The sequence below is a fragment of the Cyclopterus lumpus genome, chromosome 20 (genome assembly GCF_009769545.1).
Source record: "Cyclopterus lumpus isolate fCycLum1 chromosome 20, fCycLum1.pri, whole genome shotgun sequence".
NCBI lineage: Eukaryota > Metazoa > Chordata > Actinopteri > Perciformes > Cyclopteridae > Cyclopterus > Cyclopterus lumpus.
In genome coordinates, this window is record NC_046985.1 from 9,795,677 (window position 1) to 9,816,052 (window position 20,376).

At 41.7% G+C, this 20,376-nt stretch overlaps 2 protein-coding genes across 2 annotated transcripts; both read right to left on the reverse strand.

Moving 5' to 3' along the window:
* Positions 1–203: 203 nt before the first annotated feature.
* On the reverse strand, positions 204–632 carry LOC117749776 (transcription factor 21). Its single transcript, XM_034560522.1, has one exon. It carries the CDS (start codon positions 630–632, stop codon positions 204–206), a length of 429 nt encoding a protein of 142 aa, XP_034416413.1.
* A 3,035-nt stretch (positions 633–3,667) lies between these two features.
* trpa1b (transient receptor potential cation channel, subfamily A, member 1b) lies at positions 3,668–20,079 on the reverse strand. Its single transcript, XM_034560729.1, has 27 exons — positions 19,984–20,079; positions 19,375–19,537; positions 18,934–19,109; positions 17,899–18,006; positions 17,596–17,707; positions 16,917–17,062; positions 16,070–16,206; positions 14,968–15,016; positions 13,425–13,524; positions 13,223–13,323; positions 12,505–12,680; positions 11,227–11,391; positions 10,902–11,016; positions 10,543–10,709; positions 9,958–10,048; positions 9,765–9,824; positions 9,569–9,661; positions 7,594–7,664; positions 7,284–7,440; positions 7,039–7,128; positions 6,487–6,656; positions 6,260–6,389; positions 5,311–5,493; positions 5,101–5,169; positions 4,430–4,531; positions 4,210–4,328; positions 3,668–3,878 (listed from the first exon to the last, which is right to left on the reverse strand). The coding sequence occupies exons 1-27, from the start codon at positions 20,077–20,079 to the stop codon at positions 3,668–3,670; spliced, it is 3,357 nt and encodes a 1,118-aa protein (XP_034416620.1).
* Between the last annotated feature and the right edge of the window lie 297 nt (positions 20,080–20,376).

Genomic DNA, 20,376 nt, shown 5'->3' on the forward strand with positions numbered 1-20,376 from the left:
GTCTTGGCTGTCCTCAGATCGGCCTGTCACCATAAATGGCCAGGTCTGTTAAAAGCAAAAAGACAGCAGGTTAAGCACCAAAAGACACACCTCCAACATAATGGTGTTCTCTATATAAATGTACACGCTAATACTCAGGTTGTACACGTGTTCGTGTAATCGTACACACTGAGACAGTTCACTTTAAAAGCACCCCGACAGCTTCATACCAGGTTGACTGGGTGCACAAAGCTGTTCTCGAATCGGTCGTCATGCAGAATCTGTCTCAGGTGAGAGATGTAGCTGGAGGCGAGTCGAAGCGTGTCCAATTTGGACAGCTTGGTGTCCGCTGGTACCCAGGGCAGGCTGGTCTTCAGCCTGGTAAACGCTTTGCTCAGCACTCTCATCCGCGCCCTCTCCCTGGAGTTGGCCGCGTTTCTCTGCGACTGGCGCTCTTCCTTCTGCTTCGCCCTGGAGAGTTTGCGCTCGTGCTTGGTCCTCTCCTCCACGGCGTCCTCCTCCAACTCCTCATCTGAGTACCGGTCGGGGTTATAGCAGGAAAGCTTCCGCTCGCTCCTCTCCAACGAGCTGGCGGTCCCTCTGTGGCATGTCTCATAGTCCTCAGCATCACTTGCAGCAGAGCCAGTGGACATGGCCGCTCCACCTGTGACGCGAGTGGCACTTTAGGGACAGCGGTTACTGGAAATGTGGATTCTCAGCTTGGTGAGATTTTTGTAAAACGAAATGAGGTTGGAAGTTAAAAGAAAGAATCACCACTTAAACTCCCATTCGGTCACAATGAAACTTGTTCTCACTTGACAATGCAACTGCTGGAGGTCAAGTCTGAAACTTTCTAAAACTGAAACATGCCTCCTTGCTTTGCTACCCCTCTACTTTAAGTGTCCTGGACTTGGCATCGCTACAGTTTTCTCTGAATATTTCTCCTCCCCTTTTCCTCCAAGCCAATATGACCCTCAGTGAGACCACAACTCTGTCTCCTCACGTTGACTGTCAAAGACACAAATATAGCTCATCTGCAGCCTGATAATAACATCAAATCCTCTAAATGATTTGCTAATTATTAGTAAATGTACTGGGAGATGGAATGCCATGGCAAAGCCACTCTGAGGATGTCTGAGGGTTGATTTTCACCACACAGACATACTCCATCTAATATGTCTTAATATAGGAAAAACACAACTTCTCTGATAATACAACCCTTTTGCAACATTTGGAAATGCAGATATATAGTAAACGTTCCCCAACTCTGTCGGTTCCACAGATGTGCTTCAGTAATAGAAATGTCTTGAGGACCTTATCAAAAGTCTCTAATCCTTTGCTGGTTTCACAGAGGGATTAGGTTTCTGCAGCTGGGGCAACCTTTCACACGCAGCCTACGTGCACCAGCTGTTATTGGTTCCCATGACATCTGGAGCGTTGGCATGACGAGGGTGTGGCAGAGGCGAGGCGCCACCATCTTCATTCCCATAGTATCCCAAGCTCTTTTTTACTTGCCTATTTCTGCCTTTGTTTTATGTCCTCCAAACCTCTCTGAGAGCAAGAGCATCCATGTGTTAAGACCGGCGCTAACAGTGGGGCAAAGAGAAGACTGAGATTGCTTTGGGCCAACATTGCAAAATGTTTTCGCAAAGATATACTACATGAAAGGATTCTGAGAAATAACTATTCCTTTTACTCAACTCCACCCTTCAGGCACATTATCGGTTATAGTCTTTGGGATTTGCAAACTTCTAAAAAATACAGTAAGGACGTTATACACTATGTTCAAAAAATGCAAGTCAAGCTTTGTAGCAAAGTGGACGGTATTTGGAGCAGGATTTCTCTGATTAAATGGAAAGTACTGGGTCCATACTGTACTTACAGGAAGCTCCCTTTGCTCTCACAAATATTCCCAGAAAATCCCAGGTCCCCGTAAACTATTACTCAACATAAGATGTGTGAAATTTAGATTTTTTTTTATGACAATAGCAAGACTGCCAAGAATTACCTAACTGTAGCTGAGATGCATGCTTAATTTTGGGAGTTGGCCATGCCAGGATCACAAGAGAGAGAAGAACTACTGCACTGTGCTTCGAGCTGAACGCTGTTCTGTTCCCAAACAGGCTCTAATCTCACTTCATTAAACCGCCAATACATTTTCAAAATGTGTTCTACTTGTTCGTAATGATGTTCCAATTACATTTTTAAGTGTCAAAATGCAAAGTCAATGTGATTCTGCTGTGTTCCACTACTCCAATTTCCAATTACTGGGAATTCTCCCTAATCAAAGGACGGATTCCCACGCGTCCCACAATCCCGATTTTCCAAAAAAACCTCACAAGGAGACCTGACATCAGCTTGGCCTTGGAGGGAAACGTCGCTTATCTTTCTTCATGTCAAGAGGCTCATGTATTAACTTCCTCTTGTGCTGCTGAGACAGTCAGAGCTTCAGGCAAGCTGCCATCTCTTCTTCTGTCACTCTCTCCGTCAGCGAGGTGAACAACGACGAATGACGAACTTGAAAGTGCAAGCTCAGGGAATCTGCTGTTGGATTTACTGCTCACTCATAAGCTGTCATCTTTATATTTTTTATTTAATACACAAAAAGGTATTGGCTAATGTGACACACACAAACGGCTGCTTCATTCACTATCAGCTTAGAGCAGGTTGAGATAAAACTATTGGGCTCATTAGTCATTTCTGCTTTTTCAAGCAAAAGCAGAAAACATTGTCCCAAACATCAGTGTAATTGATGGTTACATGGTTATTGTATTTTCCCTGGGAATAATCAAATTCAGGGCTACCAGTAATAAATATTACTTAAAACTTGACTTAAAGGGGGGAACTAACATTTGTCTATCAGCAAAGACTCTCAGGGGTCGTGACCTCTATCAGGGCCCTGAGCTGAAGAAGCAGAGGGACAGGTGCAAGCTCATGATGTCAGAGGCCTCTCTCTGTTTCTCTCCCAACCTGCTATGATCCCCGTAATCGCCACTGAGGCCTAAAGCTTGCTTGTGTGTGTGTGTGTGTGTGTGTGTGTGTGTGTGTTCTGGGGGGGGCACTAGTGAAGAAGGCAGTGCACAAATCAGAGGCACTGATCCATAAACCATTGTGATGTTTTTTCTATAAATGTGTTGTGCATTAATAAAACATGCCCAGCCAGGAAACTTTGTTGAAATTTAACATGCCACAGAAATTCATCCACACGTGGGAAGTGCCCTCTGCTCTTATTGCAGCTTTATATTCGGTGTCTTACAATTGAACACAATTTAAGTTTTAAAGTAAGACCTTATACTGAGCTACGTTTAGCATTCCTTGCACATAAAGACACGTCACAACATTTCAAAAACAGCTACACTTTGTGCATAATAGAAACATGGCAACACTGCATACACACCACAGAATGACTTATTACATTTGTTCATCAGTGGGTCACGAGTGAAACTTACTGTTTCAGACTACAATAAAAACACCTACAACAATACCATACCAAAACTATTCAGTATCAAATCCCACGATAGTTAAGGCAACTCAACTTTAAAGCACTTAATTCAATTAACTGTTACAATAGTTAAGTAGTCACATAATTATACCATTTACACCTATACTTTTATAATGTTGTGATAAGTAATTCAGTAAAATGTTATAGTTGTTGCTATGATAAGACCTTTTAATGGTCCCGTCCTCTTTAGTTTCTTTTGCACTCGATGGCCTTCATCAGTGGGACCCACCGAGACGTGCCATGTCCTCTTGGCTTCTCCTGACTCGAGCTTGGCCACACGTTGCTGACGTTAACGGGGCCATCGCACTCGTCGGCCTCTGAGGTGATCTCCATCTTCTGGATGATGAGCTTCAGGAGGTTGTGCTGCTTCTCCATACTGCTTGACATCTCCTTCATCCTGAGGACAAAAGCATCAGAGATGTGGCTCAGAGATAGTCTTCATTTAAACTTGAATGGATTAATAATCAGGCAATACTGCTGAGTGGCTCCTTGTACTTATTATAGAAAGATAGACAGCCTGTATTTCTCTGTAACCACTAGGGGCCGCTCATGCATCAAAAACTGTTTGACATACCCTATAAATATATCCTAATTGTTGCGTTCCTTTTGGTAGAATAATGTATTTTGAGTAACACTTAGAAACATTTCCATCATCTCAGTTTTAAATACAGTTTATGATTCCAGGGAATATACATTTTACTCTCAACTCGCAACCTTGAGCGCTTTACCTGGCCTTCTGCTTTGTGAGCTCATTCTCTATCACAGTGCAGTTCTTTGGTTTGACCTGCAGTCGATTCCAGATATCATTTGTGTCCTCCTCACCGAAGAGTAACTGCCTAATATAGTTCTGTTAACAGGTGGAAAGGTTTACGAAAGGGATCTGACGTTAGTTACAAAGACCAATCACTGTGTTGTACAGTATCAGACTTAGACGAGTATTGAGCATACCCTTGAGCAGCGGCGATTAGGGTAGACGACAAGGGAGAACTTGTCCACTCGTTTCATGAACCAATAAGGCAGCTTGTCTTCCAGAGAGGTGTGCAGCTCAATCTGGGGTCAGAAATTCAGATTCTCAGCCAGATGTGTGCAATAACCTCTTATTGACTAGCTCTGTTGGACCTAAAGGTTACACATTCTTAGGCTAAACAAATATCATTACTTATAATATTAAGTACATATACCACATTAGTAACTTTTCAAAAATAATTTTTCACTCTACAGCCTGTGATGGTGTTGAAATATAAGTAATTATATATATATATATATATATATATATATATATATATATATATATATATATATATATATATATATATATATAAATAATCGGGTTTTGTTACTCACAAACCAGCGGACGTCACAGTGATTACGTCCACTTCTTATAAACACTCTCATGAACAGAATCTTATTTTACATGTCTATGTTACAAAGTCTACTTGTCCAACGGCCTCAAGGACAAAATACCACAGCATCATACGCTGTGCTTGTGTGTAGTTATTTATCAGGTCATGGCAGACTGAGCAAGCACAAACAAACAGGATAAAAGATAACTCTGACGTTTTAGAAATGCAACATACATTCAAAAAAAACCTTGAGGAACAGGTTCGCTCAACACTTACCTGCATGCCAATTCTTTTTAGGGCTGCATTTCTTTGTACTTCAGCAATGTCTCCAACAGCTAGACCAATCTACAACACATACAGAAAACTAATGAGAACCTGGTCATTTGTGCCGCTATTTAATAGCAACTGGTAGTTTTTTTTGTGAGAGATAGATGTCTGGGAGGAGTCAATGAAAATGGACAAAAGAGGCAATCAGAGCATACTTACCATCAGGTTCACCAGCAGTATGGGCATGAGCATAACAAATGTCACAAAAATGAAGTAAGTCAGGAGGCCAAAAGGAAGGTCATGGGTCAGATAAGCGTCCAGGAAGTTGGTTTGGTAGTTCAGCTCCCCGACCATCATCACAAACGTTTGCATCACAGAGAGCGGCAGGCTGTCAAACTCTTTCTAAAGGGAAACAAATAATACCAGCTTTATATATCACAGTTAAATACTGTAGCATACTGTTCAGTTTCAAAAGAAGTGTACAAATAATCTATTATAAAACTTGCATTAGCTGGATATGAATGTCCAAATGCCCCAAAGCCTCATTTATTTTTCTATAAAATATCTCCCCTCTGTTCAATGTCAGTGTGAAGGATGGCAAGCAATCACATAGCAGAGTAAAATGCAACACATGACATCAAAAGCACGTCACAAACACGCAGTAAATTACAAAGAGATGTGCTGGGGACAAAACATGTCTAACAAATGTGTTTAATCCATGACAGTGAGGCCTGCAGAGGGTGTTATCAGTTATATATTTAGTCCTTTGGTCAGTCTCTCAAAAGCTTTGGTCCAGGCCAAGATTCTTGTCATCCGAATTACCCTTTGTATTTACTTTTTATGTTCATGACCAACAAAGGAGGATTTTGTGGCCATGTTCTCTAAATCCAACATAGGTTGAAAGAAATAGTATAACATTTTGGAAAATGTGTTCATTTACAAAATTGATACCATTCTCATGTCTGTACTGTGAATATGAAGCAGCCAGTTAGCTTAGTTTTGCATACTACACTTCAAAAGGATAACGCCTTTGTTATTAATTGTTATGAGAGTTAACCAAAAGCTTGTACTCAGGCTTAAAGCACAAAGCAGAGCTTGGGTAAAAAGAAGTAACAGAAAAATTAACTTTTAGTCTTAAGAAATGTTGATTATAGCTTTCTTTTCCTACCTGGTTTAGCATCAGAGCATGAAACGCCAAACCGAATGCTAACACCAGGTACAAGAACAGCATCACAATGCGGACCAGGGTCCTCATGATCTCCCAAAACATCACAACGTAGATGCCAATGCCCTCAAACCTGGAGAAACAGGAGATCAGAACAGTTAGTGGCCTCCATGTATCATTAAAAAAGACATTACGTTGAAGTGGCGCTATTACATCAGAGTGAAGAGTACCTCTGGAGATAGAGAAGAAATCCAATCCAGGAGCCTAAAACTGCCATGGCCCCTGCTTGCCAGTGTAATGAACCGTCTAAATTGAGGATGGTGGGAATTATGTATAGAAGACAGAAGATTGCGCAGAACCAGTCAGCCTGGTTGGAATAATCCTTGAAGTATTTCCAGCGCTTTTAGGGACAAGAAAAGAAGAAAACAATTAATCTTCTGCTACCCAGCTTTCAGATGGTGTATGCCACTATGTGACATGTATTGTTGACCGGCTATCTCCCCCTAAAGTCCATCTGTCCTCCCCTTTAAAAAGGACAAAATGCGTCTTTGTTGGTCTCTTCAAACAACCATGCAAACAATGTTATATTCCTAAACATCTGATGTGACAGTGTTTCTGGTAGTTATGATGAAAACGAGGGTAGTAAAGTGTGGAGGTGACCCCCTGACAGTGACCCTGCTCATCCATCACACCTGATTGCTAATGCGTCCACACAAACCTGGTGCTAAGCAGATTTATGAGCACACACTTCATGTGAGGTAATGACACTTGCTTAACATTACCTGTTGTGATATCTGCACCAATTCCTTCATTACATAGTAGACGTTCATGACCAAGACCATTACCATGCAGAAGGACAAGAACACACTTTGCTGTAAAAATGAAGGATATTGAGATTTACTTTATCATAAAGATTGAATCATCATGACAAAGGTTGATTGTGTTTGGAACATTATTACGGATGATTACACATATGGTAAAACAGAGATTAAACTTAATTAATATTGATTATCCATGTCAATAGTACCTCAAAGAAAGATACTTGCACCATGGTGATTATGTGCTCGCCCGTGTCGGTTTTGTTCAGAGCGGGCCTCAGAGTCACTATCAGGTGAGTGAGGGGCAGCAGGCCTAACAGGTACATGAACATGTTCAGCACATGAGCCGTGCTCCCATATGCAGACCTGTGGAATAAAAAAGGTTTTAACTCTAGAAGAAAAACGATCAAAGTAAACCATGCCTGTGTATTTGTTGCATTCAGATGATTTTTTTTATTTTTATGTGGTCTGTAAAGTGGCAACATATCAGAAGGAGAAATGTCCCTCATACGCACGCACCACTTCATTGCGAGGTACTTTTTGCAGACAGGGTGGTCGAGGAGTTCAATGCGGTTGTACTGCACCATCGCCTGCAGAACGAGTAACAGCTTGCTGTTAATGGCACATTTTCTACAAGCGGGAAAGGACAGCCTGACGGCTACAGCATAAACAATTTAAAAGTATGAGCCCTTTAATGAATCACCGGCATGATGTACTGTAGGATGACATAAGCTGATAGAAAGTGTTTCCAACATTTGGTGACGTATGCGATTGTTAGTGGTTTGGTAATAAATCCTACAATACAATGCCACTGTCATGGTGTCCCCTGTTTGTCCTGTGTGTGTGTGTGTGTGTGTGTGTGTGTGTGTGTGTGTGTGTGTGTGTGTGTGTGTGTGTGTGTGTGTGTGTGTGTGTATGTGTGTGTTTGCCCGGGCGTGGCCTTCCTTTCCCCCTCCTGCTGCCAATCAACCCACACACTCCCTCAACTCCTCGCCAGATTGTCAGTTCACATTCCCGGAACGACTACTATGGCCTCTTGGATTTTCAATATGTTCTTGTCTGTAAACTTGTGCTTTCCCAGCCACAGCCTCTCTGCTCCCCCGGAACTCTCTAGCCACCCCAAACAGCCACCAGCCCACAGAGGACGCCATCACGGATCCCACACCTATTCCATCTCTGGCCTTGTGATAAATATAATTGTGTATTACTCCTGCTGCGTGACCTTGCTTTTGGGTCCAGCCCCGCACCACCATGACAGCCACTTTGTGTTAAAAGAACAAGTGATGGTTGTTGTTGTGTGAATCACAATCTAACAAAAATGGCATAATGTTAGATAAGTGGTTGTATTTTGCAGTCGGCAAGCCCCCCATGCTTTCTGACCCACAATCCTGTTCACAGCGGTACATGAACACGTTGTCCAAATTGAATGCATACTGCATGCAACAGTAGGTAGTTTGTAAGGGCAGCTGCTGCCCCTCACCTCTTCCCTCATGGTCACCTGCTGGTTACAAACATCTGCCTTCAACCAAGTTAATCACACCGCAGTTTAACTAACCTGGTTCTTCATCCACTCGGCTCATGATCATTCAGTCAGCTACAGTGGTGACAACTCTTGATAATCTCGTGTTCCTCAGGGGAAATCTAACCTTGTTCTCCTGCGCTCAGGACCATCTTCTTCAGCCTACCCACCAACCTGCCTGCTTCCAAACCAGCTTTCCAACAGCCACGTCCAGCAAGCCACACCATTCCCTCTCCCCAACCAATGTACAATAAAGCTCTTCAATAATCTCTAATCCTGAGTCTGCGTTTAGGTCCATCTGCTATAAACCATAACAATATCATGAATTGACATCCTGATGAGCACTATGGAGCTTGAAGTAGGTTCCTTGCTCACAGCTTTGCCTCATCAGAAAGCCTAATTTCACCTTATTAGTAAATGAGTTGACGTGGCCTCGTCCATGAGCTGGCCCACTGATACCTCCACTGCTCACAGTCAATAGCAATGCATGATAAGATGTCTCGACTACTACGAACCACATTGAGAAGCGTGTCCATACATGTATACCCATGCATACAGCAACCTGACCTCACAGTCTATTCCCACCCGGACCCTCGTTGGGGTCGAGCAGAATGACTGACCCGCGAGCAGTGGGCCTCGCCTTTCTTTAAGTTGACTCATAGCCTCCTAGCCAGATGTGTTTATCTCTTTCCTGCTAGCCTGCCACCCATATGCTTCTCCCCCTGGAGACTAAGATAGAGGACCACGGCGGCAGCAGTATATGCTCTTTAGCCAGAGAAATGAAAACCTCACAAAGGTTTGACAAAGAGAAAAGAGTCACTACTGTCCCTTATGGATGAGTTATCCGACCCTAGTAGAAGCCTATACTCATTAAAGGGCGTTGCATGAATACAAGGAAACTTTATTTCTTATCAATCATGGGGGAGTAGAGGATTTACATTCTGCTGCACCAAAATTAAAATAAAAGTTGCTTACGTTGAGTGCAGCTAGTGGCTGAATGTTTTTGGCCTTCTCAGATAACTTCCTTGCTGCAAGCGGAGCTTGGAGCCATAAGAAATTGTATTCAATCTAAAACATATAAATAATTGATTAATTTGTTTTGCATAGCAAATGCTTCATACAATATATACTGCAGTGGTGTTTTTTATTGTGTGTTTTGTAGGTGTGTTACATAATAGTCAGGACTGTTCAGATCATCACCAGATTCCTTTATATTGCGGTCCAATAGGTGCTATTGAAGAAAGTAGAAAAACATAGTGAGTATCTCAAGGTTTTACACGTTCTTACAAAAATGCTCAACTAGAACCGATAGAAACTGCAGAACGAGTTCTGAGGATTTTCTTTTCTTTTTTTCAATGGCAAACCTTGTAGGTCTCAGGCAGAAACTCAATCATGTCTAGTATGGGACATCTCTGGGAAGAGCCAAGTGTGAACAGTGTCAAAGCCGATCTAGATCTAGAAGAAGAAAAACACAAAGTAATCAGAAAGCTTTCTTTTGTACACTGCTTAGCTGGAAAATTAGAATATTTGTGACTCGGCCTCTTTGTCTTTGTTGAAAACCATGCACTGCCCACCGGCCGGAGCAAACGTTCTCATTTTACAGCTAAACAGTTGCCTCCATCAAAATATGTTTTTGAAAACATTTGAGGCGACCAAAAAGCAATCGAGTAACATAATCTGGATTCAGCACATTTCACAGTTTTGACACGTCGTTAGAGAAACGGCAGAAGAACCTGAATTTCACACATTCACAGACAAAATATTATAACAAAACTAGCTGCAGCTTCAAGGTGACTACAACCTGTTTCGAATAATTTGACGTGTTACCAAGTGGTAGTAAATCCACACTCTACACCCAGAATTGAATGACAAAGGACTCACATTAAACACCTGCAGTATAAAAGTGGTTTTAAGCTGAGCCTTTAATATAATTTAACAGCTATTTGTACCTGTCACTGTCAATTATAGCATTGACCACATCTTTTCTCCCATTTTGTATAGCTTCATGGAGGAAGGAAGTATCGTTCTTGTTTAAGGTGAGCTCTGCTCCGCGACACAGCATGAGCGACACTGCAGCCACATGTCCCTCTCTTGCTGCGACGTGGAGGGCAGTGTTCTGGTACATGAGTACACAACAGGAGACAGTACTCGGCATTTATCATTGAACATTTAGTACTATCAAATATCAAACTATTTTACGATTTGCAAAAATAGGCCTTCTGGCCTCAAAAATGTCATCATAAATAAGAGGAAAATTAATTACGGAATTGGATAATGATAAACCTTTTGGATTTATAGTAATTCATACCCCATCCTCATCTATTTTATCCAGTAACTTGGGATTGGTCGACAGCAGAATGTCCATAGTTTGTGTGTATCCTTCAGATGCAGCGTGGTGCAGACAACTCCAGCCCTTGTAATCACTGTAAACAAGAGGCAGAGTAGGGATTTCTTCACCTACTTCTGAGCACTACAGAGGAGATAAAAAAGTCTAAAGAGGTCAAAGCACCAGCAACACAATTACTGTCAACAGTCCTACTCTTGGTACTACAAATGTTGCTCTACATTTGCATTTGCAGTATATATACTTTTTTGTTTTTTGTATGTTTAGCTCTCTAAGCACAAACGTTTACCTGTGAAAGAGCGCTCCTTTGCGCAGCAGCAGCTGTACCACCTTGGTGTGCCCCTCTTTGGAAGCCAAATGGAGCGGAGTCAGGCCTCGCTCGTCTCCTTCGTTTAGCAGACGAGAGTCTGTGATGGTCTCCAGCAATCGCTGACATGTATTGACGCGCCCGTACCTGAGAAGAAGAGAGGGATGAGCAGAAGCAGTGGGTTGTGGTTGATCTCTTTTTTCACCGTTAAGATGACATTAAAATGCTTTCTGTGCAAGGCACAAAGCACAGCACAGTTCATCTTGGCGTGTGACTATCTTGCTCAAAGCCACTTAAGATGGCTGTTACAGGACATGAATCTGTAGGTAAAATAAGTGAGTCGGGGAGTGTTTATGACTAAGGATGCTGCAAATAGCCAGGGGGACATACACAGAAGTGATATATTGCAATGATCTTTCTTTGTTTCCGAACCTTTTAAGAAGGTCAGCAGTGTCGGTGCAGTGGGACCGCTGGGGAAAGCGAATGAGGTGTCTAAGAGGTAAAGTATGATATCATATAGCACAGCCTTTATTTGTCCTCCAGCTCTAATGAAATAGGTGTACATGATAGAAAAATCGATAACAATAATGTAGAATGTCCACTCATTTCACACTATTAGTGAAAGTTCTTCAGGCGTGCCTCTCTAATGGAAATCTATTCTTGTGACAGTTACTTTATGATCACTGTGTATTAAGTATGCAATTAATAAGTGGAAGGCTTTTGAGCACCTAAACAGAAAACAGGATTAAAACAACATGAGCAGTGAGGAGGCACCTTGTTCATTTTTCATCTGACCACTGTTGTTCAAATACAGAGACCTTGGCCTGAGGAAGACCGTAAGTCACAGTCCTCTTAGGATCCATTTTTTTTGTTTTATACTGTTGTGGTATCATTGATCAATACATAACACTTGTTACAGAGGAACTTCTGGAATGACTTTCAGACAACGAAGATGTGTCACTACCTTTCGTTCCTAATAATAACGCTCTCTGTTGTGTAGAAAATAAATGCTCCAGAGTGCGCAGCTTTTCTGCAAATTGAATTTTCTTAAATGTAGCTTTAAATGAACATATATACATACAGTATAAAAGCCTAGTATGTGCACCACATCTCACACTGGCCAAGGACAGCTGCATTGACATTTCTGGTACTTCTTTGATCAAATTTGCAAACTCGGAGCGACTTTGACTTTGAGTGAAATCAGTTTTGTTTAGTTCAATGGTATGGGAAGTCATGCCCACGGGGAACAATCGAACTCACTGAGCAGCAAAGTGCAGGACAGACTTCTTGTCCTTCGACTTGCAAGTGAGGCCGACCTGCCCCGAGAGGCCCACCATGTTCTTCACTGAGCCGTGGCTTCCCAGTCTGCAAGCGTAGTGGAGAGGGGTGCAGCCCTCATGATCCTCACCGCTAAGCAGCGCCTTCACGCTGCTGAGCTACAGTTAAACACGTTATAAACACATTTACATTTGCACACATTATAATGTTGAACAATGTGTGTATTAAGCAAAGCATTAACACAGAATACTTTAGTAAGCTGCGGCAGTCATGCTTCATATTGCGGATCACACATACACACACGTATCTTGTTGTTCTGAGTTTGTACTCACGGTAGAATGCACTTATTGTAAGCGTCAGCTAAATGAAATGTAATGTATGCTGAAATCATATGAATATTAATTAAGTGTGATCATATTTGAACACAGATGCATAGAGAGTCTATCAAGGGTAAATAAATCAGCCTTCCTCTGTGGCTCATTTTGAAAGCATCATTATAGCTTTAGGTAATGCTTACAATGTTTTAAAGGATCATCTGGCTTAGTGAGAGTATAATGCACTCCATTAGCCGGCCTTGAATGCATGCTCAAGGCAAATTGATTAAGGGCATTATAATAATCAAATTCCAGCCTTAATGACATCTTTGTCCAAGCAGCTTGCCGTGCATTTGATGAGTCACAAACAAGCTTCATTAATGGACCTGCAGCACTTCTTCTGCAAGGTTTTTCAGACCCTTGGGCTGGAGAATGACCAGGTGAAGGAAGTTACAACCACATCTGTCTATCACGTTTACATTTGCCCCTAAAAGACATAAACATGTGCATGTGAGTGCACCTGCATCATCAGGCATTTCACAAATGATATGATTACCGCTGGTGATGAAGTACAGTGCAGTAGCTCACCCTTTGACAGCAGCAAAGCCACAGATCTCCATGACCCACAGCTTGTAGCCAGCAGCAAGGGAGATTTTCCTTTACAATCAATCCTGTTAAGGTCTGCACCCTAAGAAGAGAATGTACTAAAACCTTATAGTCACCTCATTAATTACCACATTCAATGTAACACACATTGTCACAATTACAAATGAGATCTAACTCTCGTAACAAACGAGAACACAGGAAAACAAGCAGCTTCTATGTTAAATTATACATTGCATTTCATGTGTTTGTTCAACCAGAGGGGAGTTTGCATGCGTATGCATTGTTTTATTGTGCAAAGCAGGAGGAAATAAAGCTCCCTAGTTTTCTCATAAGGTCGGATCAGATGTGTAACATGAAATGTGTAGTATTATGGGTAATTAAATGGAATGGACATTAGAATTTAGATATTGATTTTGAAGAGTTTTAAACTCAGCAACCATAGCATGGGGAAAAATTCAAAGATTAAGAATTGATTAAACAGTGTGTTTGTCTGCCCCAAAGTAAGTTAGACTTACCATGTTACCCCCCATAGTGCTACCACCAAAGCGAAGGAGCGCACCATACGCTATTGTTATCACTTAAATTACAGATTTCATTAAGAAACCCCAAGATCCTCATTTCAAAATGAGTAAAAGTTTGTTGGAAACACTAAAAAGTCATAAAGACAGTGTATTCAGACGACTCAAGCAGCTAAAATTAGCTTTATTAGTCTGCTAGCTAGAGCTGATCAAAGCTTGGTCGGCATAGCAACAGCCACTAGGGCGTAACAAGCTCTACATTATGGATATAAATACATCCTGTTGAGGGAAATACATTTTACAATTTTAATGTCAGACCAGACAGGGGAAGAGGCGAGAAGCAACATTGTATTTTCAAAAGAAATTAAAATATGAGATGACTTTTAAATACACAACAATTATAAAAAATCTGAACAAAACACCACATTTAAGAGGCTAAGAGTCATCGCTGTCACTGCCTGATTTGACTTTCCATCATATTAAAACCAAACAACAAGCCAAGCCACCATCTCGAAGCAATTAGCTGCTGCTCGGTGCTCGATGATGTCAATCTCTGCAGACCATTTCGAGATTTAAAAGGAAAACACGCTCAGTGTAGATAATGTTATTACCTGTTGCAGCCATTATTGTTTACAGAACAAGTTGACAGGTGATACACTTTTCCCCCTTTTTCCTAGCAACACAGATGTATTAAAACGGTCTCTGAAGTGCAGCAGATGGTGACAGATGGTCTAAAAGCAATGCGTAGCACCTTTAACATTTACTAAGTCAAGAGGTGTGTTTGAAATTGCAAATTAGTACAATGTATAATGGTGGAATGACCCAATCCCTAAGTGGAGTCGAAGAAGCAGCGAAGACACACTTACGCATATAGGAGATGGAAACAAAATGTAGTTTTGCTGTCTTAGATTATGAATAAAACAGTCCCTGTTATTGATGTTGGGAGTGTCCTGTATGTAACAGCTGTTGGGTGTGTTCTCGTGTGTGTTTGTGTGTGCCTTATTTACCAAAGAAATGAGGTACTCTGCCAGCTCTGTGTGGTCAAATATTGTAGCCCTGGAAAAGTAAACACAGTTTTTGTAAATCAGCCACACATCACCTGGTTTTGGGAGTCAAGGTTTTAACAATACTGTCAGATGTGAGTTAAGGACAATCTAAATCTAATTCTGCTTCGTCAGAGCATGATATAACAACCAGGTTTTCCTCGGTGGTTACATCTTTTAATCTCCTGGATTTTAATGGCTCACTTAGATGAATAACTTTAATAACTAATTCCTGGTATTCGAGTGATATTCTGTGCCAACACAAATAGCTTTGTAGATAAAATCAATGTGGGAAGCATATCTTTACTATGTATTCAAATCATTGTTATTGCTCCAAATTAAAGCTCATTAGTCTGTCAGTCATACCCAAGAGTTTCCTGTCTCTGTTTCTCTTTTTCTTCTCTGTTATCGTGTTGATAATATGCTGTTGAATTAATCTGTGCACCCCATGACCAAGCAGTTGAGATAGTAACCATAGATATTAAACATCTGCATAAACACAGTAGTGTAAATTTTAAAGAGGCTCATCTATGAATAGCATAATTGAAACAAAGTATATTCATAAATGAACAAAGCGTAACTATACAAAATGGTTATGAACACAGCACAGCTAGCATCAGATTAGTTTAGCTTAGTTAAAAGAGAAAAGGGGAGCCTGGCTCTGTCTAAAGGTCTTAAAACCCACCTACCATCACCTCTCAAGCTCACTCATTAACATGCCATATCTTGTATGTTTAATCTTTACAAAAACCAAAAGTACAAGTGTCAATTTGTGGTTTTACGGGGGATTAAGTGCCAAATTAACCCAATGGAATTTATATTTGGTTCCCGGCCACATTACAATAATGACAAGCCTCTAGACAGTCACTGCAACTGTACAAGAAATAGTCCCACACATACCAACCCCTCGAATCGACAACGAAGCAAATAAGCAGAGTTACATGTCAAACTATTCCTTTGAGTCCTAATGGAAAGTGTAATCTCAACAATAAAGACCAGCTAAAGAACTCCACGACGAAGATTAATACAAAGGAAATAGTCGAAAGGCCGACAAGTGTACGCCCACCTGTGTAGAGGGGTCTGACACGCCCCATCAGGTAGGTTGATGACATTTTCCACTTGGTCAAAGGAGGACAACATCAGTTTGACTACCTGAGTAGCTCCCTGCGTGCAGGCCAAATGAAGCGGCGTGGACTTGTCATTCTGCACAGTGTCAGACATGATTTCATTACGAGCGGTGAAATATGAATAAAATATCATGAATATTCATACGCTCAGCAAACAGAATGATGTCTGCTCCGTAGAGAGACACCATGACACACTGAGTTAGACAGAGCAGAACATGAAAACACACACAGGAATTAGCACGCACGCTTACACACACATACATATTCCTCAGTCTTGCATTTGGAAAGTATCTCCCAGACTTACTGGGCTGGACACAGGCGGCTGTAACACAAGCCTTTAATGAAATAACCAGGACTGGTAAGAAGAGGCCAGTCCTGGTTATCTCATCCCCAATGTGTGAGTGTAGGTAATTTGTATCAATTTAGCCAACCGGAGCTATTACTGTACTCCTTATTCCTGCTTTGGATCTGGCCACGACCACGGAGCTAGACAGAACGATCACTCCCAGATGGGCCTGTTACAACTGACATGATCTGACAGTGCCAGGGAAACACTTCACAGGTGTAGCCAAATGAGATCTGGATTACAACACAATGCAAATCTGACAACGCTTGCAGCTGACAGATGGAACGCAATATTTGTAATCTGCCGGGTTTTGACACGTTTGTGACCACGTGATGCAGAGTTGTATGAAAACAAACAAACAAGCAAATGAATGGAACCGAAAGGTTTCTGAAAACCACGGATTTATGCAACGCAGGGATTTACAAGTTTTTCTGTTTTACCTGTTGCTGGTCAACTTTGGCCCCAGTAGCAATGCAGTAACGGATGGCATCGATATTCCCACCGCACACAGCCAGATGGAGGGGACTGCTCTTGGACTTGTCTAAATAGTTGATGTGATCTTCAACCTGGTGGCCATACTTCTCTCCTGCCAGAATCAACGGTTTCATTGTGAATGATGCACTGAATATATAAAAGGTTCACAATGAAGGATTATTAGTTCATGCTTGTTGGTATACGTTTATTTGTTTAGCCTTCAAGGTCATTTCAATTGCATTGCCTCTATTTTGTGCCTTCTGTCTTTTACTTTAATATTTAGGTTCTTTGTCATTTTTAGTGGAAGGATGTTGTAAGTAGTTGATTCTATTCATGGTGTGAAAATTCCTAAACAGCACAATAATGTGAATACCCATTAATTCCCTTGCTGGGCAATCACAGAAATGTCATAAATCTTTCTCCAACATCACCAGAGTTGCCAAGCAGACCTCCCACTGTGAATAAACACACCGTGGCATCTGGCTTGTGTACAAAGTAGCTCATTCTGCTAAATGTCTCCTGGGCCTGAGGTAAACTCTCTTCTTATCTCTCAGTTTAATTGGCCGTTTGGCCTTGTAAAAAAAACTTTTCTTTATTGTCAGCACTTTCAATTTGTGATGATAGATCAAACTTTTTTTGTCATACCGGCCTTCAGAATCACTTCCATGGCTTTCTTTGCACCTGCGAAGGCAGCTGCGTGCACGGGGAAATGGCCGAGCTTGTTCTGTTGGCAGAGCCGCGCCTTGCCATGCGTTATCTTTGACAGATAGGAGAATGGGACGGAGAGAAAGACAAACAAGAGACAATTCTTTGTCAGAGACAAAGCTGCAGAGGGCTAGCAGTCAGCATAAAGAACAGCTACCTAATCTGTTCTGTGCAGATGGAAAGTTATTCTTCACTGGGTAGTGCAGGAAGACATGAGTCTGAATGCATCGCTCTTGTACATACCAATATGTTGAGAGCCTCAAAGTTATTGAGGGTGCAGGCCAGTATCAATGGGGTGTTCCCAAGGTCTCCCTGAAGATTGCAATCCGTATCACTGTTGGACACCAGCAGCTGCAGGGGGGCCGAGGTAAAAACATAACAGTAGGCTCCATCCTGTTTCTGTCCTCGAGTCTCTATAAGCCTGCGTCGTTTATCCTCCATCATACCGCAACGGTGTCAGGTTGTGTACAGCAGCCGGATGGGGATGGCCGAAGTTGACGGTTTTGTCAGGTTTTGTCAGATATATAAACAGTTGACTTTATAGCGCAGCGCTGCTCGAAGTAAAATGTTCTCGAGCTTTGAAAGACGTGATGGGATGCTATGATTGTCTACTATCCTTTTTTAAGCCTACCATATTTCTATGATCACAATGTTTTATTGCCACTGTACAACACAGGGTTGGACAACAAACAGTTGTAGTCCCATTACATAAGAACAAACTAAAAACAAGGACATTTTGTGTTGGAGTGTAGGGGATTTGGTGGAGTTGAAGGCTCTGAAGCTGCTCTGTACAGCAGAGGATACTCTTGTCCCGCTTGCCAGACAGCAGCAGGCTGAACATGCTGTTGCTGTTGTTAAGTCTCGATGAGGAAACAAATAGTATAATAATAATAGAGTAATTCAGTCGATAAGTCGATAAATTATTTGGGCGTGAAGGGGTGGTGAATCATATTTGATTTAATAAAAAACAAGGTCCTCTCCAGTGTTATTAATTCTTTTTTAACCATTCCATTGAGAGAAAAATGCCTTTTCCTCATTTCCAACTCATTAGCGACCTCTTACATTAACTGTACACTTTAGAAACAAACACTTCAATAAAAGATTTTTTTTTCTTCCACATTTTCTAATATTTCTTTTATATTCTATTATGTTAAACATGTTCTTTTTTTCTTTTCTTTTTGTCTTACATAACGTTTTCATACTTTTGCTCTGGGTTTATTGTCACACACCAGATCATCAAGTCAAATGTGTCCAGCCAGGCACCTTCGGCCTTCTCACCTCCACCAGGTTGTTGTGTCCGAGGCAGACAGCCAGGTGCAGGGGGGACAGGAGGGCCTTGTTGAGGATGTTGGGGTTGGCCCCCAGGTCCAGAAGAGCCTGGCAGCTCCCTGCCATGTCTTTCTCCACTGCCCAGTGTAGCGGCACATTGCCCTGCTCATCACAGCTGTTCAGGTCTGGGAGAGCACATGCAAATATACCCCAACCACACACACACACACACACACACACACACACACACACACACGTAAAGACATAAGGCTGCATGTAGATATAGTAAACGTAGACACAGTAAACGTAGACACAGTACTGTAATGTAACTTTCAAACATACTGCTTTATATATACTTTATAACTTTAAAAACAATTCCCATGATTCACAATAAACATACTTCACCTTTGCTGGAGAGAAACGTATGATAGATGATAGAGGTGTGCTTACCCTGTGAGTCTAAGACATTGGTGATGAATTGGATGAGGTTGACGTGGTCCCCTGCGGCGGCGTGATGAAGGGGACTAGCCCCCCATTCATCTTTCTCACTCAAGACCTCTGGGCTCTTACTCACCATGTTCTCCAGGAGAGCCAGGTCCCCCCTCTCAGCCAGCTACACAGTAATGGAGGATGTGATATAATAGGAGTGAGAAGATAAGAGAAGAGCCTGTAATCCATGTGAACTCTTCCATTAGTCTGTGTCTGATTTCAACAGAGATTACATGATAGGGAGAATTCATGTCATTGATGCTAATAGGCATTAACTAGCTATCAGTGTCTTGTTTCTGCTGTAGTGATTCAAATATGACATGTCTATTTGTTCAATGTTCAGGCCAGTTTAAGTACTGCAACTCACATAACATAGTTACACAACACTTGAGTCTCTATCCAGCTCTTCACAATGCCTTTCTTTAAGGTTTCACAGGGTCGGGATTACTGATGGGGACTTACATAAACACTCCTCATTTTATAATATGCTTGTAGGGGAGAGAACCTACATCTAAAAATGCTTTCTTGTGGAGAAATTAAGAAAGTTATACAATTTGGTGACAGCCTCACCTCAAATACATTTAGTTTTGCCAGGGTTGAATCCTCATCCTCTATCACATATGTATAATAACTGGTCTGTCGGATCACCTCCCTGCTGAAGTTCATCACTCATATGGCACTCAGTGGAGACATGAAGAATGACGGCGATGACACGTGTCTGGACATAACGACACACACACACACACACACACACACAAGGATGCAAATATTTGTTTGCATGCAAGAGCAAAACACCAAAATAAGAAATCAAAGCCACTGCCGTTTCGACAACTGAGTATATAAAACCTGCTTCACAAGCTAGAGGAATACAGAGTGTTATGTGACTGAGAGGGCAGATAACGCCTTAAGCCATTGGCTCCTCTCGCCGTCAGGGATATGGACACAGATGACTTTGTCTTTACC